The 22,830-nt window shown below is 43.7% G+C and overlaps 2 protein-coding genes across 3 annotated transcripts; one reads left to right on the top strand and one right to left on the bottom strand.

Moving 5' to 3' along the window:
- Nucleotides 1-926: 926 nt before the first annotated feature.
- On the bottom strand, nucleotides 927-15,538 carry rpap1 (RNA polymerase II associated protein 1). 2 transcript variants are annotated; one of them, XM_086182644.1, is made up of 27 exons: nucleotides 15,443-15,538; nucleotides 14,117-14,328; nucleotides 13,831-13,979; nucleotides 13,188-13,277; nucleotides 12,848-13,034; nucleotides 12,540-12,698; nucleotides 12,205-12,429; nucleotides 11,250-11,365; nucleotides 11,018-11,116; nucleotides 10,334-10,435; nucleotides 10,062-10,229; nucleotides 9,640-9,819; nucleotides 9,380-9,514; nucleotides 8,958-9,128; nucleotides 8,659-8,816; nucleotides 8,403-8,573; nucleotides 8,089-8,284; nucleotides 7,364-7,473; nucleotides 7,062-7,257; nucleotides 6,840-6,986; nucleotides 6,497-6,639; nucleotides 5,761-6,193; nucleotides 4,885-5,003; nucleotides 4,571-4,802; nucleotides 4,309-4,485; nucleotides 3,650-3,706; nucleotides 927-3,197 (listed from the first exon to the last, which is right to left on the bottom strand). In XM_086182644.1, the coding sequence occupies exons 2-27, from the start codon at nucleotides 14,322-14,324 to the stop codon at nucleotides 3,048-3,050; spliced, it is 4,278 nt and encodes a 1,425-aa protein (XP_086038770.1). In that variant the 5' UTR covers nucleotides 14,325-14,328; nucleotides 15,443-15,538; the 3' UTR covers nucleotides 927-3,047. The 2 variants fall into 2 exon arrangements, with proteins under 2 accessions (XP_086038770.1, XP_086038769.1); XM_086182643.1 differs by lacking the exon at nucleotides 15,443-15,538 and adding an exon at nucleotides 15,018-15,086.
- Nucleotides 15,539-15,595: 57 nt separating this feature from the next.
- On the top strand, nucleotides 15,596-21,268 carry LOC147246551 (transmembrane protein 151B). The gene is made up of 2 exons (XM_086182645.1): nucleotides 15,596-15,752; nucleotides 18,666-21,268. Exons 1-2 carry the CDS (start codon nucleotides 15,642-15,644, stop codon nucleotides 20,295-20,297), a joined length of 1,743 nt encoding a protein of 580 aa, XP_086038771.1. The 5' UTR covers nucleotides 15,596-15,641; the 3' UTR covers nucleotides 20,298-21,268.
- The last annotated feature ends 1,562 nt before the right edge of the window (nucleotides 21,269-22,830 follow it).

Below are 22,830 nucleotides of genomic sequence, written 5' to 3'. Positions count from 1 at the left end.
AAAAATCAATCATTTTACTAACAGGGGCCGCTGACTGAAGCATTGCATGAAAGAGCAGCAATCAAGCATTAATGAGGTGCACAATCCTGTATGTTGTGTGACAGTGGAAGCTGGAAACGTCTCCCTCACCTCGATAAACGCACTTCAACCGGTGCGAGGATCACATGACACTTTTCCATGCGCCCGGTTATTCACTTCACTGGATTTAATAACAAAAGACTGAATGAACAGTTATGAAATGCAATGTCCATGTAGCCAAGAAATCAACTGATCTCATTCCAGAAAAAAAATGTCTCATTTGGAGATGTGACGAGGGGAGCGTGGCTTTTACAGCTGCAGTGAAACCCTAATGTGTTGGGTGGCGGTGAATCGGCTTTGCGATCAATCACGAGAACAAATTGGGAAAAGGCTTTTTGTTTTCTGGATATCACCGAAAACTCTTGTTGCTGGCTAAAAAAAAAAAAAAAAAATGCAGAGAGGATCCAGATCTGGTCACACCTCATTACAGCCCAGTTGAAGGAATTCATGCTCATTAACAATGAGGCCTGTACCAGTAATCATTATTGGTGACGGCCTCATCGAGCCCAGCATCCAGCCAATTATCTGCTTTTTCTTCAGATCCTGGCAAGGTTTTTCTCCTAAATTACTTCCTGTTACCTTTACGGGATTTTATCATGTTATTTTGTATTTCAAGCCGCTTTGCTGGGGTCATTTTGAGGAAAGTACAGCAGTGCAGTTTTCTTTCAAAATAAAACCTGGCATACAAGGTCGTCGGGTTAATGGATCTATATCAAGATCGATAAAAACACACACAGCACAAAAGCTTGATGTCTCACTCCATAAAGTTATGAAAGCCATGTATCGGAGCTGGCAACTGACGGATAACATCTACAAGAAACATCCGTTAAACTCTCCAGCACATTGCCTGGTAGAACCCACGGCTCCTTTATACATCTGGATGCTCAGTAACCTACTGACATTTTGATTTGAGCTAATCACAAACTGAACCACCATGAACGGCCTGAGTGAGTTCCTTCAACTTGACTGCACCAGCTGCTTATGCTCAGATCAGTAATCTGAGCATAAGCAGCTGAATCAAGACGATGAAGGAAATATTTCAGATGATGCATTTAAGACTTTTTAAGGTGACATTTGCTGGTAGTTCTGCGGGGTTTTTTTTTTTTATAGTAGGTGGCCATGGGGTACTATTAGCTTCAAGCCAAATACATAAGTGACTGGTTATTTCTTTATTCGGGAGTTCCAAGGAAGTGATGCAGTACTTGAATGGCTAAACACATACTTGATCTTATCTGAGATGAGCCAGTTTACACCTCTGCAACCGTTTCATCTTATCGCAAGTCTTTAGCGTAAACTGCTCTAAAATCTCTCTTTGGTGCAATATCTCCCATAGGTGTTCAGCTGGGATGCTGTCTAGAGACCCTGAAGGTCTGAGCTTCTGCTTCACATCATTTTAATACCATTTAGTGACCCCGTGCATGCATGCAGCCATCCTGGAAGAGCCCACTTCTATCAGGATCGTGAGAGAGGTGATCGCTATCGTAGGCTTCTCTCAGTGTTCCCTACACATGCGCTTATCCGCTTGTCCAAAGACATGACAAATGACTCCAGCAACAATTTCACAATTGCTTTCAATTCACTGAACTCTCAAGTGTGCATACATCTATAAAACAAGCGGTTTCTGCACTGCAACCCATCTATGTAATTGCAGACAGACCATTCCTGCCGAGTCTGATCACGTCCCCAATTCACATCTTTTAACGTGCGAGCTGCTCGTCTGTTTTTCCTCACGATCATCACATGTTGTTGTTCCCCAAACCTATTAACTGCCTTTTTCTCCCCGCAGACCGAACTGCTGAAGCTACCGGATCACTTTTCCCATTGGGCCACTCGTATGCGCTCGTTACTGCGGTTCCCGCCCCGATAGTGTTTCAGTCGATTACATCTTCTTGTCATCTTGAACAAAAATCAAGCTCAAAGTGAGCCGGCTCAGAGGTTGTGACGCATGCTCCACCTGCGTAGAAGCATCTGCATCCATGATGTTACGAAGCTCATGTACTTAATTTTGTTGGGTTTTTTTTCATTTGTCTTGTGCAAGTGAAAATATGTTGCTAGGCAGATGGACTGGCTCCATTCCTGCAAATTTGGGTTTTTTTTTTTTTTTCAAAGCAAACGAGAAGGGGATGTATGAGCACATGTGCAGGAAACACACGGCTCGCTCAAGTGCAATTTCTGAATCCCTCACTGCCAACACTAAGGCTTGATTCAATGGAAAAGTGAGTTCATCTTAGTTGGTAAAGGATTTCAGTGCAAGTGTTACTGATTGACAATATAAACGAACAATGTATCTTTCTTAAATCATTAGTCTCAAAACTGAATCTGGATTTTTTTTTGGGGGGGGGGGGGGATTGAATAATTAAAACCAAGAGAAACAATCTTCTTTCATTGTCATAAAGGGTATTTCGATTGACAATTACCAAAACCCTTGGTGGTTTATCATTCCACAGCTTAGCATTTTCACGGCGATGAAGGTGCCAAAATGTAACACATACTTAGCATCATGTTTTATTCAGTAAAGGATTATTCAGGCACTTAAAAAAGTAGGACATGTGTCCTCACTCTGAGATGCCAAAATTATGTCTTGGACCATTTTTTTAAATCATAACAGACACTCTGTAAGGCTGGGAAAAAAAAAAAAGATAGAAGAAAAAGCTCGAGTCGAAAATTCCTCCTCTGTTTGCCGAGAAGGAATGTTTTGTGGGCTCCACGTCCCACTGCATCTGTGCTTGTATTTAAGTTTTGGTTTTGTTTTTTTGTTGGTTGTGTTGCAGTCCAGTCAGGCTGACTTAACCAAAGCGGGGGAGGGGGGGGTGATTGTTTCCAGTGAAGGTCAGTAGTGTGACATCGGCTCTTGATGACCTTGTCACCTCTCCATCTTCTGCTCTCCTCCTGGGAGTGCATCTTTTACTTTGGGTCACAGTTTTTTTGTTGTTGTTGTTGTTTGTTTGTTTTTAATCTCCCAGCTCCCCTCAGTCTCCTTTATTACTGCTGCTGTCCTGCAGTCCCACAACACTCTGTAGGCGCTTCGCTCTGGTGGGAGGCAGCTCTTCGTACGTGTTGAATCCCACGTCTGAGCGCAGTTGGGGCAGGCGGAACAGCAGCAGGTGGTTCCTTAACACCTGAATGTGAGGCAGGTGACGAGAGCAAGAAACAAACAGGTAAACAACCACATAGGGATTATAAACTGTATTGAGACAAAAGATTCAGGGGTGCAGAAAAGATTGTTGTAGATGTTTAAACGACAGGAGCAGGGTTGTTACTGAAATCACTAAAAAGAAAAAGAAAAAATGAACAAACAGAAAACCTCTTTATTTCATGACACATATGAGGATTGGCAAATACTGAGGGAAGAAAATTAAAACCAAAAAAAAAAGAAGGAGACGGCGCAAAATAGGGCTATGTGTTAGAGGAATATGGCATTTTTAGAGCTGTGAAGAAAACATCATCAAAAAGTTATGCGAGAGCCGAGGGGAGCATCGAGAACGAACAATAAACACCTCTGAGCGTACATAAATCAAGAGGGCTGGGGGGGAGGGGGGAGTGGTGGATGCAAAACAAACCAAAGGGGTACCTCATCAGTCAGGTAGTAGATTTTCCTCAGCATACTGTGCCGAGCTGCTTCAACCTCCTGGAAAGAATGAAGGGGTTTAAGATCAAAGGCTTCACTGATGTCCTGCGTTCTGACACTTTATGTCTTAGTGCTTATAAAAGAACCAAAAAACAAAAAACTCTCCGGTTGCATTTATCAATGTTCCAGCCTCGCTCTTAGGAGATGATGTCTTTGTGAAAGGAGAACATACATTTAGAAGGTTGACAACCTCAAATGTCACGGAGAAACAAACACACGAAAAATAATAGTAATTACATAGCGTGACTTAAATCAATATTTATGAAAGTGGAACAGCCAAGTAGAGCATGTGAGACCAACTTTCAGGCTAATCAGTACCATGACATGACATCAATAACATACTGGACTGAGGCACCCTTCCTTTTTAGCTTCCACTCGTATTTGACTCAGGAAATGTGCATTAATTACCATAAATCCACTGAGCCTTCCATGTATGCTAAATCGTTACGTGTGTGTGTGTGCACTCAGGGAGGCCTTGGGATTAATTTTGGCTGATGAAAAACATCACACAGCTTCATATGAGCACATAGGAGGATCAGAAACATACTTGAACCATTATCCATCTGTTTTTAAAGGTACCAGAGACTATACATGTCTTGTACCTGTGCAGCAGCATCCTGAGAGAAGATGAAAGCATTGACGTGAGAGAGGGCGACCACATACAAGACAGGACACCAACATGGCTTCAGGGTCCCCGTTACAAGAGAGCGAAAGTACAGGCGAAGGAGAGGGAGAGAGTCTTCGGGAGGAGAGGTGAACCGCTCGATAGGAATAGAGAGCTGCAGGTAACAGAGAAAGGTATTAAAATAAATGTGGAGCTGTAAAAGGACATTCACGATCATGAAAAAGCATCCTGGTCCACACCTGCTCCAGAGTGACCCCCAGTGACCTCAGCATCCCCACGTGTTCCCCAAACACAGCCAGCCTCATGGTAGCGCTGTACTTCCTCTGCAGGGGTAAGAGAATCCAGCAGCCAAAGAGCCGGTCTCCAAAGGACACGGCTTCATATTGAGCCAGGAGAGCCGAATACAAATCCTGGAAGGAGGCGAGACCCGGAGGAGGGACATTCAGATCCAAAGAGTCCAGCCTGGACCACCTGTGTACACAAGAACGCTTGTTTACCAGGAGATCAGCTGCATTTCTCCATCCGATAAAACATTTAAAATATTTTATCAAACCTGGTCAGCAGTCTGAACAGACCCCAGGTCAGTTTCTGAACTGGTCTCTCCAGGAACAAGTCACTAGAACACAGGAACACACAGGAGAGGCGGGCCAGCTTTGCAACAGGGAGGATCACCTAAAAACAGAAATGCATATGCTGAAAATATTGTCCAGGGAAAACATGTCAAAGTCGTCTGTGTAGGTTCTCATTCATCCAGGTCATCGTAGATCGAAGCGAAGTAAAATCTGGTCAACTGGACCTAACGAGCACCCCTGCAGCAGATCCCACTGGAGGTGTGCTTAAACCCCTCCAGACCTCCAGCACCAGCAGCTACTTACGTCCAGTTGACCAGATTTTACTTCGCTTCGATCCATGTCAAAGTCCAAATATTAATAACCTAAATTCACAAAAGAGATTTATATCATATTAAGAGATCTGGTATCAGTCTAGCTCTCTACATGACAGAACATGAGGCTTCTATAACAGCGCCCGGCCAGCCACGCCCCCCTCCACCTACTTCCCATTCCCCTAACGAGCACCCCTGCAGCAGATCCCACTGGAGGTGTGCTTAAACCCCTGCCCTTCACCTTGTTCGCCGTGAGAACGCTGAGTTATCTCACACTTCTGAAACCTGCGTTCCCTATTCCTGCCTGACCTGCCTTCCCTGTTTGTCTTCTTCCCAACCTGCTGGCCCCTTGTTATCCCTCTCCTGTCTTCCTGGTGTCCCTGCCCCTGTGTCTCTAGATTTCCTGGTACCAACCTACGCCCGAACCTCGGCCAAGCTCCTGTCTGTCCCTTCCACTGAATCTGTTCGTATGAAGACTATTTTGCTCCAGTTGATGCGTTTGGGTCCTGCTTCACAGATCTTGTTAGCTTCCGTGTGTCTATGTACCTTTAGAGCTTCCTCCCTCCAGACCTCCAGCACCAGCAGCCACTGCAGACAGTGGGTCACCACCTGTAGAGCCCCCTGAGGGAGCTCCTCCACAGCCAGACCACCACCATCAGACACCCCTGTTTGCTCATAAAGGCTGACGATGGGGAGAAAAGGCCAGTCAGACGGCAGGGTTGGACCAGTGAGCTCAGGGAGGAGATGGGAGTTGATCCAGGGGTTGTAGCCCAGGTGAGCGTCCCGGGACACCAGGACGGAGGACTCCAGATGGGCCAGGTGAGTGAGAAAGCAGCCCCGGATGGACGGCAGCTGGATGCAGGCTTCTCTCAGAAGAGTCCCAACAGTTTGTAGAGATGGAGCGCTGTTGTTGGGTGTTTCCTCATGGAGTTTCAGCTCCCCCAGCTCGATAGCCTCGGGGCCTCCGCTGTGGCTCTCTCTGGAAGGAAAACACGCAGTCACGTAACACACTAATAGAACATGTGGAACATGTTTGGTTTTTTTTTAATGAAAATGGGTCATCTACTTCTTGAATGAAGCTCTACAGTGAAATACTTAATATCATCTAATTTTTTAAATCGTACTAGTTGCAGGCTCTGTTGTTCAACCATAATATGTCCATTACTGTACACACAAAAAAAACCTCAAGATACAAAATAAGATTACCACCTTTTTTTGGGTTGATTTAGAAAACTTCATACAGGTACCTGATGTCAGCTTATTACATTTTCTGGAAACTTACGATATAAAGTCCTTGCTGAAGATGATGGTGGAGAGCAACTCCTGTGCCAGGTACTCGCTGCCTGGTAATAACCATGGCAGGAGAACCAGTGCCACCTGGTGGTAGAGTGAGGCATGCTTGGCAACTTCAGGGTCAACGGGAACCTGAGGACAGAGGTTTGTGAGGTGACACATTTAATTTAAAAGGTAAAAACACAACGTTCCAGGAGAAGAAGATAAGTTGAGGAAATCAGACTCAACTCATTATTGATTGCAGGCCTTTAACTTAAGTGGCTTCAAAGAATGGAAATAAGTTGTGATTCATCATTTAAAAGCTATAAATATCTTGGAAGGGTTGGCTTTACCAGTCTATGAGCCAAGCGCAGCAGCAGGTAGACGAGGTGGTGTTCATGACGGAGGAGCCAGGCCCTGGTGTGAGACAGACTGGGCGTTGCCTGACTGCAACAACGCAGATAACTAATCACAGGTTCTGACAGGAGTAGAGCGCTGAACTAAAGAAAGAAAAAGTGAAATTTTAGGCAAATATATGGCACTTTATAAACCCTATGACACCACCTTAAACTTACCTTGCAGCTGAGACCTTTGTGGATGCCTGTGATTGTGTCCAGGAGGAGCCCCAGGCCTGTGAGAAGAGGGAAGGGAGAGACGGGAGCAAGTAGCCCTGGACGCCCCCTCCATCCTGGGCAAGCCAACCCAGGGAGGCTGGGAACTGTGTCCAGACCCCGAAGAGTAGAGTGATCATTGCACACTACTGAAAAAGACCTGGAGAAACAAAAGTAGAAAGAAATATTTCATTTCAAAAATGAGTATGATGATGATATAAGAGGAACTAAAATGACTACATGGGTTTTACAGTAGATAAACGTACTTGAGGTTCTTTATCATGTCTTGAACAACAAAGTGAGACATCAGGGGGAGAAGAACTTCAGACGCCAGCAGCTCCAGTTCCTGAAGGGTTTCTACTGGCTTGAAACAGCTCTGAAGAAAAGAGATAGGATTTTTATCATAGGACAATACCCATTTGAAATATTTTATATTTAATAATGATAAAAAATGACAGTTAATCCTATTTGAGAGGCCAAACGTACTGAAATGTTCTCTGTTTTGCAATATTGCAGATTATCAATGAATGTAGTCTCACACCAACAGGGGGCAGTGTTCAAAAAGCTATGGAGGTGCGCAAGTTTAAACTTCACCAAAGAACATTGAAGGAGACATGAATATACACTAACATGGGAAACACTGTAGATTAAAGGTGTTTTTAAATTGTTTGACAAAACTGTTGCGGATTATTTAGGTTCTTAACTATAATTTCTGGACTGAATGCATTCTTGTATTTCGCTGTTAAAAAATTAACTTCCTATTCACAATATTTTCCTTTTCCCCTTCTTTGTTCTTAATCTCTACATTTGCAAGTACCAACTTGCGCCTAGGATGGTTTTCTTACCTCACCTGCACATCAACTTTGATTAATTCTATATCATATCTTTTTTATAAAATGAAATAAATATACTAACTGCTTATGTAGAAAATTTAAACCAAAAGCACTACCCCTGTGATCCAGGTTATCCTTGGAGGAGCAGAGAGTCGTACCTGTCTGGAGAGCTGATGGTAGTGGGCCTCCAGGTAGAGCAGATAAACTGGTATCAGAGTCAGGCTGGTGTCTCTCTGAAGTGGATTATCAAGACTCTTAACAAAGCTCTTCAAATGGCTCAGCAGTGATGGCTGCAACCCTGTGACATGACCCCACGACACCAGAGGAGGAGGAGGACATTCGTCTCTCTCAGAACTGCAGGAAAGACAAAAAAAATGTGAGCTTGATGAAGAATCAAGCAAATATTGGATCTTGAACATTTCACCTGCAGCTTGGTAGATGAGAGGTTTTATTACAGAACTATTCTGTGTACCTGACCATGCCAGCCTGTAGCTCCTGGTGGCAGCCGGCAGTGTGTGTGACCTGTGTGAGCAGGGAGAGGAGGGCCAGAACACGCTGGAGCTGCAGAGGCAACAGAATACCTGAGTGGGCCACAATAATGTGAAGACCCTGCAGCGCCTTCACCAAGGCTGGATACAGGTCTCTGAGGAATACAGTTCATCAGTGGATTAACGAGGTGGAGGCTGTCAGATGCAGTTGCTCACATAATCTTTCCAGATTTAACTTACATGTATAATCTGCAGGCTTGTCCATAGCCGGCTGCTACTGCCCACAGCCTGTAGGCCTCCGTGGTGATCCTGAGAGCCTCAGTTGGCTCCAGCAGCAGCTCACTGGGTTCAGCACTCAGCAGACAAGACAGACGCTCCGTCACACCCAGAGAGTTGAGCTGGAGGGAGAGGAGGGAATGGCTGTTACATTCACCTGAAGGATGAACTGGATGGGCTGCTGTCCTCTGCGCAGTCCCCTCCATCATCCATTAATTCCTGATAAAGAACACCTCATCAGGCATATTTCAAAATGGACCCACCAATCTGGCACAGGCATGTCTCCCAGAGGTAGCCAAAACTCTTATGAGCTTGACGGCACAGGATAGTGGGAGTCCATAAACTGACTGAGGGAGGGGAGAAGACGGCGTGGTCCAGGACATGGGGAGGAACTCTGACATCACAGTCTGCATCAGGCGAGGACAGTCCAGCACCTGAGAGGGCAAAATGAACGAAATGAAATCTGGTGACCGGAAAAGGACAAAAACATACAGCGCCGACCTCCGTCAAGGCAATGTTTCCTGCAAATTCCTAACATCCTGATCTGACTTCCACATTTAATTGGTTAATTTTTTTTGTCCTGTTTTCCTGAATATGACTGAAAACAGTACTCAGATGTGGCTCCACCCCTAACAAGGTAATAATGAGACATGTCCTCGTAAAACGGAGCGCTTGCTGACGTTACCTGAGTAGCAGATGAAGAAGAGTGCCTAGCGATACGAGTCAGGAGCTCTAACACATCCTGGACCACCCGTGGCGAAGGTCGGACCACCTCGAGGATGTAGCGTAGCCTAGGGAGCAGTTTCATCCTGAGCAGACCCTGGATCAGCAAAAAAACAATAGGACCAAAGAGCCAATAATTAAACCTTGAATAAAACAACTTCTTTGAGCAGATCTTTAAAGCGTGTTACAAATCACAACTCTGAGGGGGAACAGTTATTTTACTTTGACAACATCCTGACAGGCCACATCAAAATCTGTCTTCCTCTCCTCCTTCTCCTTGGCTGTCTCCTTTAAAGTTTCATCCAGCCCTTCATCCTCCTCATCTTCCTCCTCCTGAGCAGACGGCAGCATTGGGAAGGCGGCCAGGCCACGAAACCAGGAGAAGGTGAGGTCCAAACACTCCTGACAGAGGTAACAAATACTTGAAAGGCTAGAAAATGGATTTAGGCAGTCCTATAACAAACCGCATCTGTGTCTATAATATTTAATAGAATACATGTTCAGTCTTGTTGCTATGAGACAACAAGACTTTCCTGATTTATTTCTGGCAGGTACTTGCAACAACAAGCAGTGGAAATGTGCAGGAACTGAGTGCAATTTAACTGAAATACATTTGTGAATGCAAAGCACTGAAGTTTCCCTACTTCATCTTCTGCGCACACTAGGAGTGCTCTGAGTGCGTGCACGGCTGCAGACATCACTCCTTCCACGCTGTCATCCAATGCAAAGCGAAGTAGGAAGAGCAGGCCGGCATCGAGCAGAGTGGAAATAACGCTGCCTTTCAGAAGCAACGAGTATTCCCCAGTGTGCGCCTGCAAGTTGAGACACTATATGAGTGACTGCAGGTACCTGATCATTGTCCCGTTGTGTGTGTGTGTGTGTGTGTGTGTGTGTGTGTGTGCGTGCGTGCGTGTACCTTTGCAAGGACGTTAGCTATGGTGCTGAGGGCCAGACTCCTCTGCTGGATGACCTGACTCCGAGCCAATAAGAAGAGCTCCTGCAGAGAGTAACCTGCCCGCTGAGGACAACAACCTGCCAGATTAGCATTCCAGGAAACAACCCTCCTATAATTTACTCCAGCAAACAGAAAGACTCTCGCTAGACATGTGGAAGTTTTCAGCAGCGCTGCGAAATCTGGTGAAAAACTCAGTTTCTAATTTCATTATAATAAACAAATGATATCATGAGTCTACTTGCCTGATCATTAAGAAAAGGAACACAAATTACTGACAATTTTAAAACGGATTCTATTGTGCAGTGCTGTTTTCAAAATTAAGTTTTACTAAATTAAATATATAGCAACAAAGTAAATCTATATTTATTTATTACATAACTGCACAGGCAAATTCAATTACAGGCGATTCTGTAACTGTCCAGTGGTCTTAAGCCACAGAAGTCTTTGTCAAAAACGGCCAATTGGAAACTTTTCCATAAAATGTATTACAAAAATTCAATTTCAAAAATCTAAATATGAGCAAAATATTAGTATTATAATGAATAAGACATGAGGTTAATTTACAATCAATTAAAAAACTATATATACTATATCAATATTAATATCATGAGCAACTGAATTTGCAGTATAAAGCTAGGTAGTGACCTCAGGTTCCTCCCCATGGTGGTGCAGGCCCAGGTGGGTGGGCAGGTCCTCGGTCGGGGAGATTACAGTCCCGTTAAAATCAAAGCGGGCCTGCATTGCCTATGAGAACATAAAACCCCAGAACATGTTGGCTCAAGTTCACAAAAGTTTCAAATTGAAGAAAACTTTTTAACACAAAGGTTTGAATGGAATTGAGTTCCACATTTGACCAGAGGGATCAACCTCTTGGTACCTGCTTGGTTCCGGTCTTTCTGGGTGCAGGTAAGTCTCTCATCCACTCCAACTTCTCAGGCTCCAGCTTGTCCATGTGGACCCATTCCTTCTGAGGCTTCACTGGCAGATCTTGCTCTGAATTCAGGCACAAAAGTATATTTTCGATAAGAAACCACTCAAATTACACAAAATCATTTGATGGAACGACAACAAATAAAGCAACAGGTCCAGCGTGCATGTAATGCAACACAACTGGAAAAAAAACATGCAGATGACAAAGGGATTACTCTGTTTTTGAGCAGCGGACTGGTATAAATGATGTGCAAGAGCTGTCCTAATATGATCCCTTAGCATCAGTTACTTCAGTGTGAAGAATTTAGCTTCTGAATAATCTGCAGTGAGCAGCAACTTGTGGCTCAGCGCAGCTTCTCTGCTAATCACACAAAGTGAAGGCAATGGTTAGCTTTATGTTCAGAATTTCGCCGTGCAGCAGAATCATCCCACGTTACTTATACAATTACAGGATGGATGCTTCGGAGAGCAGAGGGGAAGAGTGGGGGAGGGGGAAGGAAGAGCTGAGAGGGATAAATCAGAGAGAGAACACACTGCATAAATGAAGTGGGTGTAGTTGATGCAGAAGGTTCTTTAACCTGCGTGTTGCAGGTTGGCCAGCAGGGGGCAACTACTCTGGTAGGATTGTTTACAAATCTATAAGAAAATTCCCTCTCCTAACTTGATGTATTACCTCAGTATACATTTCCCTAACAGGTTTTATTTGCTCTATTGCCAGTTTGAAGTCTTCTTTGCATGATATTTATGTAGTAAATAACAGGCCCATTTAAAGTAAAACAGGTGATAAATCAGAGCAAGTTAATTAAAATCACTTAAATGATGTTTGTTTAAATCTCCAGCAGCAGAGACCAAAAGCAACAAACAAGTTAGAGGAACATAGATTTGTTTAGAATTCATTGTACCCAGCAGAGCAGGCGACGGTGACAGTTCCCCCTCTCCCTCCATCTTTACTTCTTGGCTTTTCTGGAACAGCACAGCACCGCTGGAGGAGTCTGACTCTGTGCTGAGGTTTACAAGTGGAGCATTTTCCCTGCTGCTCTTCCCCTCCGGGTGTTTGGATGAAGAGGAGGAGGAGGACGGAACACTTTGGGCTTTGCGAGACCTAACAAACTCCACCAGTCTACGATCTAGGATGCAGAAATAATTGTGTCACACACACACACGCACACACACAGACAAGAGGAACAAAATGAAAAACAAAGATCTGCGTGTACTTGTGAAATACATGATTGCTTACCAAGCTGAGCTAAGAGTCTCTTCTGTTCCTCCAGTATCTCAGCCTGAGACATCGCCTGAAGCTTGGCCTGGTTCTCCTTGTGGATCCTCATGGACTCTCCTGAGCTATCTGGACCCCTAAGCCCTTCACCAGACACCATCCTGGAGCTTGAGACTGCAGCTAGATCGGTTCAGCAAAGAGCAGTGAGGAGATAGGAACAATTTGAGAAGCACTGGACATCATTCAAGAAGAATTACAGTTAATTGAAGAAGTACAACAACATTAGCAATTGTGTGTAGGACACAGAGTAACAGAACTGAAGTACATACCATGAAAAGCAGGATTACACTGATCTGTATCCATACTAGCCTCAGCAGGGGGCATCTGCTCTCTGGGTTTGTCTTTCTGGGATGATTCGGATTCACAATGCCAGGGTGTCTTTCCCTCTTTCAGTCTCTGAGTTGCAATCTGACGAGCAAAGATGCTTTTCCTCCCACCAGCCGAGGACAGCGGCTTCTGCATGACAGACCAGCTCGTTCAAATCTTAGACGAACGCTACACCACGTCACTGCGCGTACGGAGGATCACGAAAAGAAGCAATCTGTCCTTAAAAGTTAGTGAAATTCAAACAATTTCAGAGAGAAGGAGAGACTTTTTTTTTTTTTTTACCTGACTGTTTGCAGAGCGGTGCAATGCTTTGGGAAAAGCCATGCCGGTGATTGCTGGTAGAGATATTGGAGTTGAGCTGGTATCTCTCTCCTTCCAAAAAAAAAAAAGAGGAATATTTAGATATATGGAGACATTTCCAAGATATTAAAATTTTAAAGATGATCCTAATTATGTTTATTATTTGATACTGTTTGCAAATTGATTTTACAAGCCACTTTTATTCACCGCATCAAAAAACTTATTGCATATAGACACTAGACTGAAAATGGACACAACATGTTGTTACAGGAAAAATTATTAAAAATATGAGGAAGTAGCTTGTTAAGAGAATAGTTACTTATAAAATCAGGAAAAGGCCCTTCCATTTGGTGATTTTATATAAACAACTTATTCACTGACTTCATAGAAAAATTAACTATTCTGGAACATGTAGCATTTCTGAGATATGAGATTCCGGTTGCATCACAGCCCTACAACAATCAAAAATATGTTTTCACAGGAGACTATCTTTTGACGAATCATGTGTATTAATTTCTCAAATGTCCTTATAGCTTCCTAACAATATATAATACTGTGTAAAACATAATTCTATATGCTTCTTATAAATGCCAGGCGGTAACTTCAAGTGCTGCCAGCTGCTTACTACGATCCTGGAGAGAACAGCACTGATGTGGGTGTCGTGTTGGTCCAGCCTCTCCTCGGCGTCCTCCTCCTCAAAGGTGACGCGGCTGCCTTTAAAACGGGACTTTTTAGGAGGTGCAGGCGTCAGAGAGGGGAGGTCATCTGGAAGATCTAAAGACAACAGAATCCTTGAGATAAATCTACATCACGTGATCTCACTGCTACGAAACATTCTTCGTCTCCCGCTGAGACAAGATGAACCCCAAAAATCTCCACCAGCGATGAAGGAAATCAGACATGTATTTTACCTTCTATGGTTACTACATCCCTCTGGCTTCCTCCATTTTGCCCGACGTGTCCCCCATCTTCTCCTCCTCCTCCTCCTCCAGCCTCTCCTCTCCTCTTGTCAGGACGGCGGACCACATTAGCGGCAGACTCAGCACCGGAGTTTAGAAACCGCTCCTGCTCCCTGAGGAGGTCCGCCTCTGAGTCAGTTGGCTTGGGACGTCGCAACATCCCTCTAAAGGACCCCAACAAGGACACAATGATGTTGTAGTTGTCCTTCACACTGAACTTAACAAAAAACTTTTATTAAAAAAAAAAATCTCTGATTCAGACAACAGTAGAAATGCTGAATATGGTGTGTGACAATTGGACAGGCAGATTATTGGTTGACCCTCTAATCGAATGATGATTCCAGGGGTCTACAGCAGGATTGAACCCATAAAAACTACAGCTACGCCACTGGTGAAAGCTAAAGGACGAGACTTTAACCGCCACTTCACCTGTTTATTAATAATTATTATTATTATTATTATTATGCTCTTAACTGGTAGCAGTGCCTGTCAGACGGACAATAGGATTATTGAGTAATTCATGGCAATACTCAACATGTCCCACCTGCCCACCACAGACTGACGTTGTTTCGTGGTTAATGACGATAAACGACAGTATCTGAGAAACAGCGATGAAACGAAAAAATTAAACAAAACATCCCAAAGTAAACTGTATATACCGAGCTAATGCCTCACTTGTCGTTACACCACAATTATCCTATGTTAACAAACCAGTTAGCTTAACATTAGCTTAAACGAGAGGACTTTTTAAAAATGTAGCGTCACAAAAACACACGAGATACTATGAAATTGGCAAATAAATAATTTAGATGTTTAGCTAGATAGATAAATGTTTTATAAAGGTGTTAGCTACCTTCAGTGGTGCGGCAAATGGCTTTTGAAATTACTCAAAGACACGGGAGGGCACACGGACGAATTTTACTGTAACACTTTTCAAAGTACTTTCAAAATAAAAGCTCTGCCAACATACACATAAAGGAAGGTAAAATATTCAGCGGCTTTCTTGGCTGCACGCTATCTTTTCCATTCCTACAAAAGGACCGATGGTGTTGCTTTTATTTTTGGAATTGCTTCACAGATGTTTAGGAGTCTTGCGTTTATACTCGCCAGCACAGAGGACGTCGCCACGGCTTCGCTTCGAACGTGATGGCCGTAAAAAGATCGATGTATGGCGTTATTGGTAATTATAAACGACTGCATTAAGATGGGGTCTCACTGACTGCACCATGGTTAACCTCTGCTGTCTCTGCTGCGGTGAAATCCCTCAACCCCGCCCACCTCAGTCGGGTCAGTCGGGACCACCGCGGGATCCCCGCTCCGTGCAGCAGCAGCAGCAGCAGCAGCAGCTGCAGCCTGCTGGCTCCAGACCAGGCGGCGAGGGGCTGAAGGGGGAGCAAAGAGGGGGAGCAAACGGAGAAAGCAAGCGGATAAAAAGGAGTGACTGTGCAATGGTTCTCTGACATGCAAAAAGTGCAGGATGCTGTCCTCGGATCTGGACTCTTCTGCGGAAGACACGGGGGGTAGTGCTCCTAATGATGCTGAGGGAGAGGAGCAGGAGGACTCTCCAGCTGAGAGTGAGGTGGGGGAGGTAGGTATATATCTTATGTTATTAAAGAAAAGAGAAAAGCTGCAGAAACACTTGCTGGATCGAGATATAATGACTTAATGTCATGTATCAGTAACACTGTTAGCCATAAACTTCATAAAATTCATCCTGCAGGTGGCAAGTTCCCCTCTTTGCATTACAAATGAATCCACTGCTGCAATTGCATTTTGCTTCTGAGAGGCTCAGTAGAAACTAATGGTATCCACCTGCAGCCAAGCAGCATCTCTACTTGCTGAAATGTCCGAATGATCCATTTGGCAGAGAGGCAGCAGAATCCAGTGATGTGGAAGAGAGGGCTACTCTCACTGACACACACTCATACACTGTGTTCTGCAGATACTTGTATGCAGAAAGTCTGCATTGTTTACAGTTATATTGTAAAACCTGTCTATATCTGTGTGTGTGTGTGTGTGTGTGTGTGTGTGTGTGTGTGTGTGTGTGTGTGTGTGTGTGTCCTTGCTCCACCACATCCTCTGTCTTATCCGTCATGAGGTTAACAGCTCTACTCCAGGTTGGGAAACTGTCCCTGGACGGATAGGAAAATGACTCTATCTCAATTCTAAGAAAACAAAGGGGTAGTTTAAGTTTCTCGGCTGGTAATGAGGTGGAGCAGATGTAGGAGAATAGGCATCTGATTAAGGGGTAATGTGAGGCTGCGCTAACCAGCTAGCTAAGCACAACCAAAGATGATGACATCATTCATTTTACGGGTATATATCAAAATTTTGGATAATGCAATACTTCCCTCATAAAATGTCATTTTTCAAATACTGACTTGAGCGTGCAGAGGTTTTTTTCCCCCTGCATCACTTCTTTGTGACTTTAGAATACAAAAAGCACCAACAACGTATATTTAACTTGAATCTAATGGCAACTGAAATGACCAACAGCAAAATTGGTAGCATTCATTTTTGGGGTGAGGTTTGAATCACAACCCATTAGACTGATATAGGACGACCACTAATACTTATTTTCTTCATCAATCAATCAATCTGCAGATTATCTTTCCAAATTAATTGATGAATCATTTAGTGAAGAAAACATCCGTCCAATTTTCCCAACGTGACATGTTGAAATTCTTTTTTCTATCGATCTAAAAAGTAAAGACTCTTCATTTTCTGTTTTTGATGTAAAAAAAAATCTCAAAAATCAAAAGTCTGGAACCAGCAAATGTTTCACATGTTTTGCTTGAAAATAGACAAGGAAAAAAAAAATCAAAATAGTTGTCAATGAATTTCCTTTCATCAATTCATTGTTGCAGCTCTACTATTTTGCCGGGTAAGTAAACATGTTGACCAGCTGGAGGCGCTACAGGAAAGGTCACGGGGTCACATGACGACTCCTCTGGGTATAGTCACAGAATCAATTTTCCTGTGTTGCTCTGGAGATAATTTCGTCTCTATCACATCGGTGGACCGACTCCGTAGACGGTTTGTTTCGGTAAAAGACGGCAATCTATAGATTATAGATTAGATCCGGTGAGGAGAAGTCTGCCCTCTCTGGTTCCCCTCAACTGAATCTGTTTGTTCCATAAATTACCGAGGTTGATCCAGCAGAGTGACATCTCCACGCCTGAGTCAGTGCAGTAATGGATGGCTGGTTGTCAGCATTAATCCTTTCACTCCATAAAACACAAGAGGTTGGCCGCAACGGAGCAGGATCTCCTGGGAGGGAACGTCATTGCAGGACACCACATAAACATCAGATGTGATCGAACTATCAACCTTTCAGATACACAACCTCGAGTATCAGCTGCATGCACGAGCATTTTTAGTGTCCGACTGATGGAACAGCTTTGTCTTTGCTGAATGGGACGACTGGTCTTCAGTCCTACAAATGTAAGCGCTTCTTTCTATTTGTCTGCTCTGAGCTGGCAAAAGTTAGAGCAAAGAGTGTGTGTGTGTGTGTGTGTGTGTGTGTGTGTGTGTGTGTGTGTGTGTGTGTGTGTGTGTGTGTGTGTGTGTGTGTGTTCGTGTGTGTGGAGTTCCCTCGTAGGGACCAAAACAAGTCAAATTTCAGAGTAAAGCCTTGGTTAGGTCATGTAAGGATATCCTGTCAGTCAATGTAATTACTGGAGCTGCAGCAATTATTCAAAGGACAGTAATCAATAGTTTCAGTCTTTTTTCAAGCAAAAGCATCAAATGTGTCCTGGTTCCAGATTCTTAACTATCAGGATTTGCTGTTTTTTTTTTTTTAGTCTTTTTAGTCAAAAGAATGAGCATCAAACTAGAGATGAGCATTTTCCACGTTTCCTTGTCATCTTACAGACTCAACAACTCATCTCGAAAGATGCGAGAATTAAAATTTGCTTTACAAAGGATATGAAACTCTGTAGTACGCCTTCACATCGGTGAAACGAAAAAGAAAAAAAAACGCCAATTATCTTGATCAATTTTGACCAAATGTCTCATGGAGGGGACATTTTATATTGACAGGTTAGATGAGTCTTTTAACCCTCGGTAGCGGTTACATCATTATGGACGAATTTACATAATCTACGCTGTAATTTCAGATTCATAATTGTAAATGTCAGTATGTAAGGGCGCATAAACATGCAGTTACCATGTGATCACCCGCAAGCACATTTGTCCCCCACGATGTCTAAATGATATTAATCTCAGAGGCAGACGTGTGAAAACAACTCTATAAAGTATTCTGGTCCGTCAGCTGTATTGACGTGCAGCCTCACAGGAACGTTTCAAAGTTTGATTAAACTCCTCTTTGATTTACTCTCTGCTTAGCTGTGGAAAAGCTTTGCAATTTATAGTGCAGCTGTGGTCATTAGCATTTCTGCTACAAGTCATGATACCACTGCCATGTTTTAGGGGCTCATTGCTCTAAGTGCCTATTCCTCATTCTCTCTCGCTTTCCCCCCACCCCCCTCTCTCTCTGCAGCAGCGTCCAGTCAAGCAGTCCCTGGGTGCTTGTGTCTGCCGGGAGTCTCACTGGCGCTGCCTGCTGCTCTCCCTGCTCATGTACAGCTGCCTGGGTGTAGTGGTGTGGTGTCAGCTGACCCGGGTCACCAAGATCAGCTTCAATTCAGCCCTCACCTCCACCTTCACGTCCTCCTTCACCTCCTCCCTCCAGGGTGCTTCAGGATTGGGTGTTGGAGGCCACGCCATGATCTACCACGACAGCCCGTGCTCCGATGGCTACATCTACATCCCTCTGGCCTTTCTGCTCATGCTCTACGTGTTGTACATGGTGGAATGCTGGCACTGCCGCGCCCGCAGTGAGCTGCAGTACAAAGCAGATGTGGATAGCGTGTATGAGCGTGTGCTGCGGATGCAACAGGCCCAACCTTGCATATGGTGGAAGGCCATCAGCTACCATTTTGTACGGCGGACTCGGCAAGTCACCCGCTACCGCAACGGGGATGCCTACACCACCACGCAGGTTTATCACGAGAGGGTCAACACACATGTGGCAGAGGGCGAGTTTGACTACAGCCAGTGTGGGATGAAAGATGTATCACGTGACCTCAAAGGATTGGAGGGACATCCGGCAACTCGCCTCCAGTTCACCAAGTGTTTCAGCTTCACCGAGGCCGGACCAGAAAATGATTACCTCAACCAGCGAGCCCGCTTCTTCTCTGAGATTGAGAGTTTGGATGATTACATGGAGGCGAGGGAGGGGATGCAGCTGAAGAATGTGGACTTCAGAGAAAATCTCATCGCGTATTCACACCCAGATAAGATGCCATGGTACACCTCCCAGGTGGCCTTCTGGCTGGCAGCACTCTTCATGCTGTCCTGGCCTCTGAGAGTCCTGATAGAGTACCGCACTGCCTATGTCCACTATCGCATAGAGAAACTGTTTGGCTTAGAGTACAGCTGCAGCAGCCCCTCCCCTCTAGATGAGGACAGGCCTGCAGGGAGTAGCAGTGGCTGTATTGTTCCCAGAGTGGACACACTGGACAGCACTGAAATGGAGTGGCACATTCGCTGTAACCGCCAGGAGATTCCCAGCTACTCCGAGGCCGTGCTGATCAACACAAGCACAGCAGACTCCAACTCCTTACACGACACTGAGTACACCACATCCTCCAACTGCTACCTTCTGGACAGCAGCCCAACTACTCAGAGTTACGGAGCTCTCCAAAGCCAGGTTGAGTGCGAGCAATGCGGTGAGTTGAACAGACGAGGAGACGGATGGGGAAGGAGAAGGACCATCACCAGCTCCAGCTGTTCCTCCATCTTCTCCTGCCACGGACCACTCTTCCGCTCTCGACTCTCTTCAGATACGTCTCGTTTCTCCCTCTGCCGTATGTACGGCTCCCACCGTACCGTGGCTCTGTGGAGGAGTCGTAGCAGCAACTTGACGGAACCGTGCTGCGTGGACGAACAGTGTTGTCGCTCAGACTCCAGCCAGCTGGCGCTCAGTGACAGTCCACCCACTTACAGGGACGCCAGGTTCTTCCCTGTTCTCATTGTGCATCGGCCTGAGGGCTGCAGCAGCGAGGACGGGAGGGAGGTGCGGCGGTACTACATACGGAGGGGGTCGTCCTGTGTGGAGACAGCCCTGTGAAAGACAGATATAATATTATATTGATATAATAAGGTGTTAGAGAGTTGGTCACTGTTGCCTCACAGAATAAATTACATTAATGAAGATTCAAATGCGCTTTTTCAGAAAATGCCACTATAATTTAAAACCACAGATGCAGGCCAACTCAGAGCAACGCCACGGTTTCCCTCTGCCAAAAGCTAATGGGGTTTTTACTTTTAATTTTAGTTCACTGCCAAAAATGAGCTCTGTGGCAAACAAAAGTGAAAAATATTTACACATTTTGTTCAGCATGATAATATTCACAAATTAACACCACTCTTATGCTTTTTGGAGTGTAAATGCAGTCGCTGGAAGTGCGAAGCTAACGGCTATGAACGAATATACCACAGATGTATGATTTCATCATCGCCACGACGAGCTTAAAAACAAAAGCACTTCAAAATTCACAGGTGTGGAATTTACCGTCCTATTTTATGCTGCCAAACAAAACCTTTAAATGTCTTAAACTTGTGTGAACCACAAACTTTACTTTAGCCATTTAACCAAAAACCCACTGACTCGAGGGATGTGGGAACTGGTCGTTTTACAATTCCAACCTACTTCCAGATCCTGGACTCATTCCTGCACACAAAATACACTCAAACACAGACTTTATGTTTTTGCATCGGGTCAATAAGTCTTCCAGTTGAATTGCACATATCGATGTTCTTGTTTTGTTGTGTAAAATGAAACCAACTACAGGTGGGGGGACACTGTGACATGTATGTTAATGTTAATACATGGTCGACCTGCTATAGTTACTAACGGTAAATTAGTAACTCTGATCTGATGACACGGTTCACACCTGCCTCTGGTACACAAAACTGCACGACTTAAGCATCCTATATGTTTGTTTCACAGACTTTTCCTGAAATGTTTTGCAATGAGAAACAACGATATACAGCCTGCTAGAGGCATATGTAAGTAACAATAAAAATAAAAAGTTGCATGTTGTTACCGAAGCTATTGTCTTTTAATTTATTAATAGACAATGAGGTAAAGCCAAATCATTTTTATTTTTTGGTTTTCTTTGTTTTCCTCTCTAAAGCATTGGATGTGAGCCTACATTGTAACGTTCGAGACGCTGAGTGGAGAACATGAAGGAAGTGATAAACTGCGAGCATTAAAGTTCATTCTCCATAGCTAATTTACTGTACTTTTTCAGAATGAAAACACATCAAAGTAGTGTTAAACTTTGTGTGTGTGCGTGTGTGTGTGTGTGTGTGTGTGTGTGTGTGTGTGTGTGTGTGTGTTAGGTGGCTGAAAAGGGAATCAAATTTGAATTTGAAAATACTTACACAAATCATATTATAAAGGTCACAAACTGTCCTTCCTGAGAATCATGATCATGAGTCAGGCACTTCCTATATTTCACTTTTAACTTTTTTTTAACCTGGCCTTGACCCTTGAGAGCATAAGCTACGTCAAGGATGGATTTCATTGTACTGACCACAAGATGGCACAATTTTGCAATTCCCAAACACTCCATTTATGTTTATGGATCCTCCTTTTTTTATTTTTATATATATATTTTTCATATTTGAGCTTGTTTTGATTCAAACATTTTCTTTCTTGATTATCTATTAAAATGTTTACCGCCCTCTTAAAAAGCACATAAAACTTCATTCGTCATTTTCCAAACAATCAAGGAATGACACAGTTGTCATGGAAACGCCTGGATTATCTTGTGGCGTGTTGTATTTCCTGGATATTGAGCTGTAAAGTCTGAACATGAGAGGGTTTCTTCTTCCATGTGACGGCACTGCAGATGATTCAAACTGCGTCACTGGTTTTGATGTTTGTGCTTAAAACCACATACTTACACAAATCATATTATAAAAGGTCCCAAACTGTCCTTCCCAAGAACCATGATCATGGGTCAGGCACCACCCACCACATGATGTAATGTTTATTTGATTAGAAGAATGTACATTTGACGCTTTTCACCAAACCTTATTACAAATCGTCAACATACATGGTATCAAAAGAAAATGAGAACAAAAAGAAATCAACATAAATGTCTGAATTTGAGTAGATCAGGTATTAAAAGACAAAAGTGCATGGATACAACACATCACAGATCCTACAAACATTTTTTTGACAGCTTATTTTTTTGTTAAAGGGAGAGATTGTTGATATGTATCTTTCCATTTACTTTTTGAATACAAAGCCAGGTTTTGTTTTTTGTTTTTTGTTTTTTTTTTTGTAAAATTCCATTCAGGAATGTAGAACCAGCCAATTATGCGAGATTAACTGGTAAGGCTGCATTGCTGTCTTCATGACTTCAGCGGCCAGATACAGTAAACAGGATATTGTTGACTGTGACATTATTTACGTTTCAAGAACTTTATTGAGAACTTCATATATTACAATAATGCAAACAAGACAGACATATACGAAAAGGTCATTAATAAAGATACAGAAATCAACACCTGAGCCATGGGGACTTCTTCTAAATAACATTAAAGGGACATATAAAAGCATTCAGGGAGAAGTTTGCCCTGAAGCTTAT

Source organism: Aulostomus chinensis, chromosome 17 (genome assembly GCF_037954235.1).
Source record: "Aulostomus chinensis isolate RoL2024-O1b breed Wild chromosome 17, RoL_Achi_v1.0, whole genome shotgun sequence".
Lineage (NCBI taxonomy): Eukaryota > Metazoa > Chordata > Actinopteri > Syngnathiformes > Aulostomidae > Aulostomus > Aulostomus chinensis.
The sequence above is the reverse complement of the archived record's forward strand: the minus strand, read 5'-3'. Positions and strand labels throughout refer to the sequence as shown.

Bases quoted from the DNA above. Each gene is read 5' to 3' on its own strand.
- LOC147246551 (XM_086182645.1), top strand. From the start codon at position 15,642: ATGCTGTCCTCGGATCTGGACTCTTCTGCGGAAGACACGGGGGGTAGT. The intron at 15,753-18,665 runs GTAGGTATATAT...CTCTCTCTGCAG, and splicing joins CTGAGAGTGAGGTGGGGGAG to CAGCGTCCAGTCAAGCAGTC.
- rpap1 (XM_086182644.1), bottom strand. From the start codon at position 14,324: ATGTTGCGACGTCCCAAGCCAACTGACTCAGAGGCGGACCTCCTCAGG. The intron at 9,820-10,061 runs GTAGGGAAACTT...TACCTCTGTCAG, and splicing joins TAGTGTGCGCAGAAGATGAA to GAGTGTTTGGACCTCACCTT. The intron at 8,285-8,402 runs GTACACAGAATA...TCTTTCCTGCAG, and splicing joins CTACAGGCTGGCATGGTCAG to TTCTGAGAGAGACGAATGTC.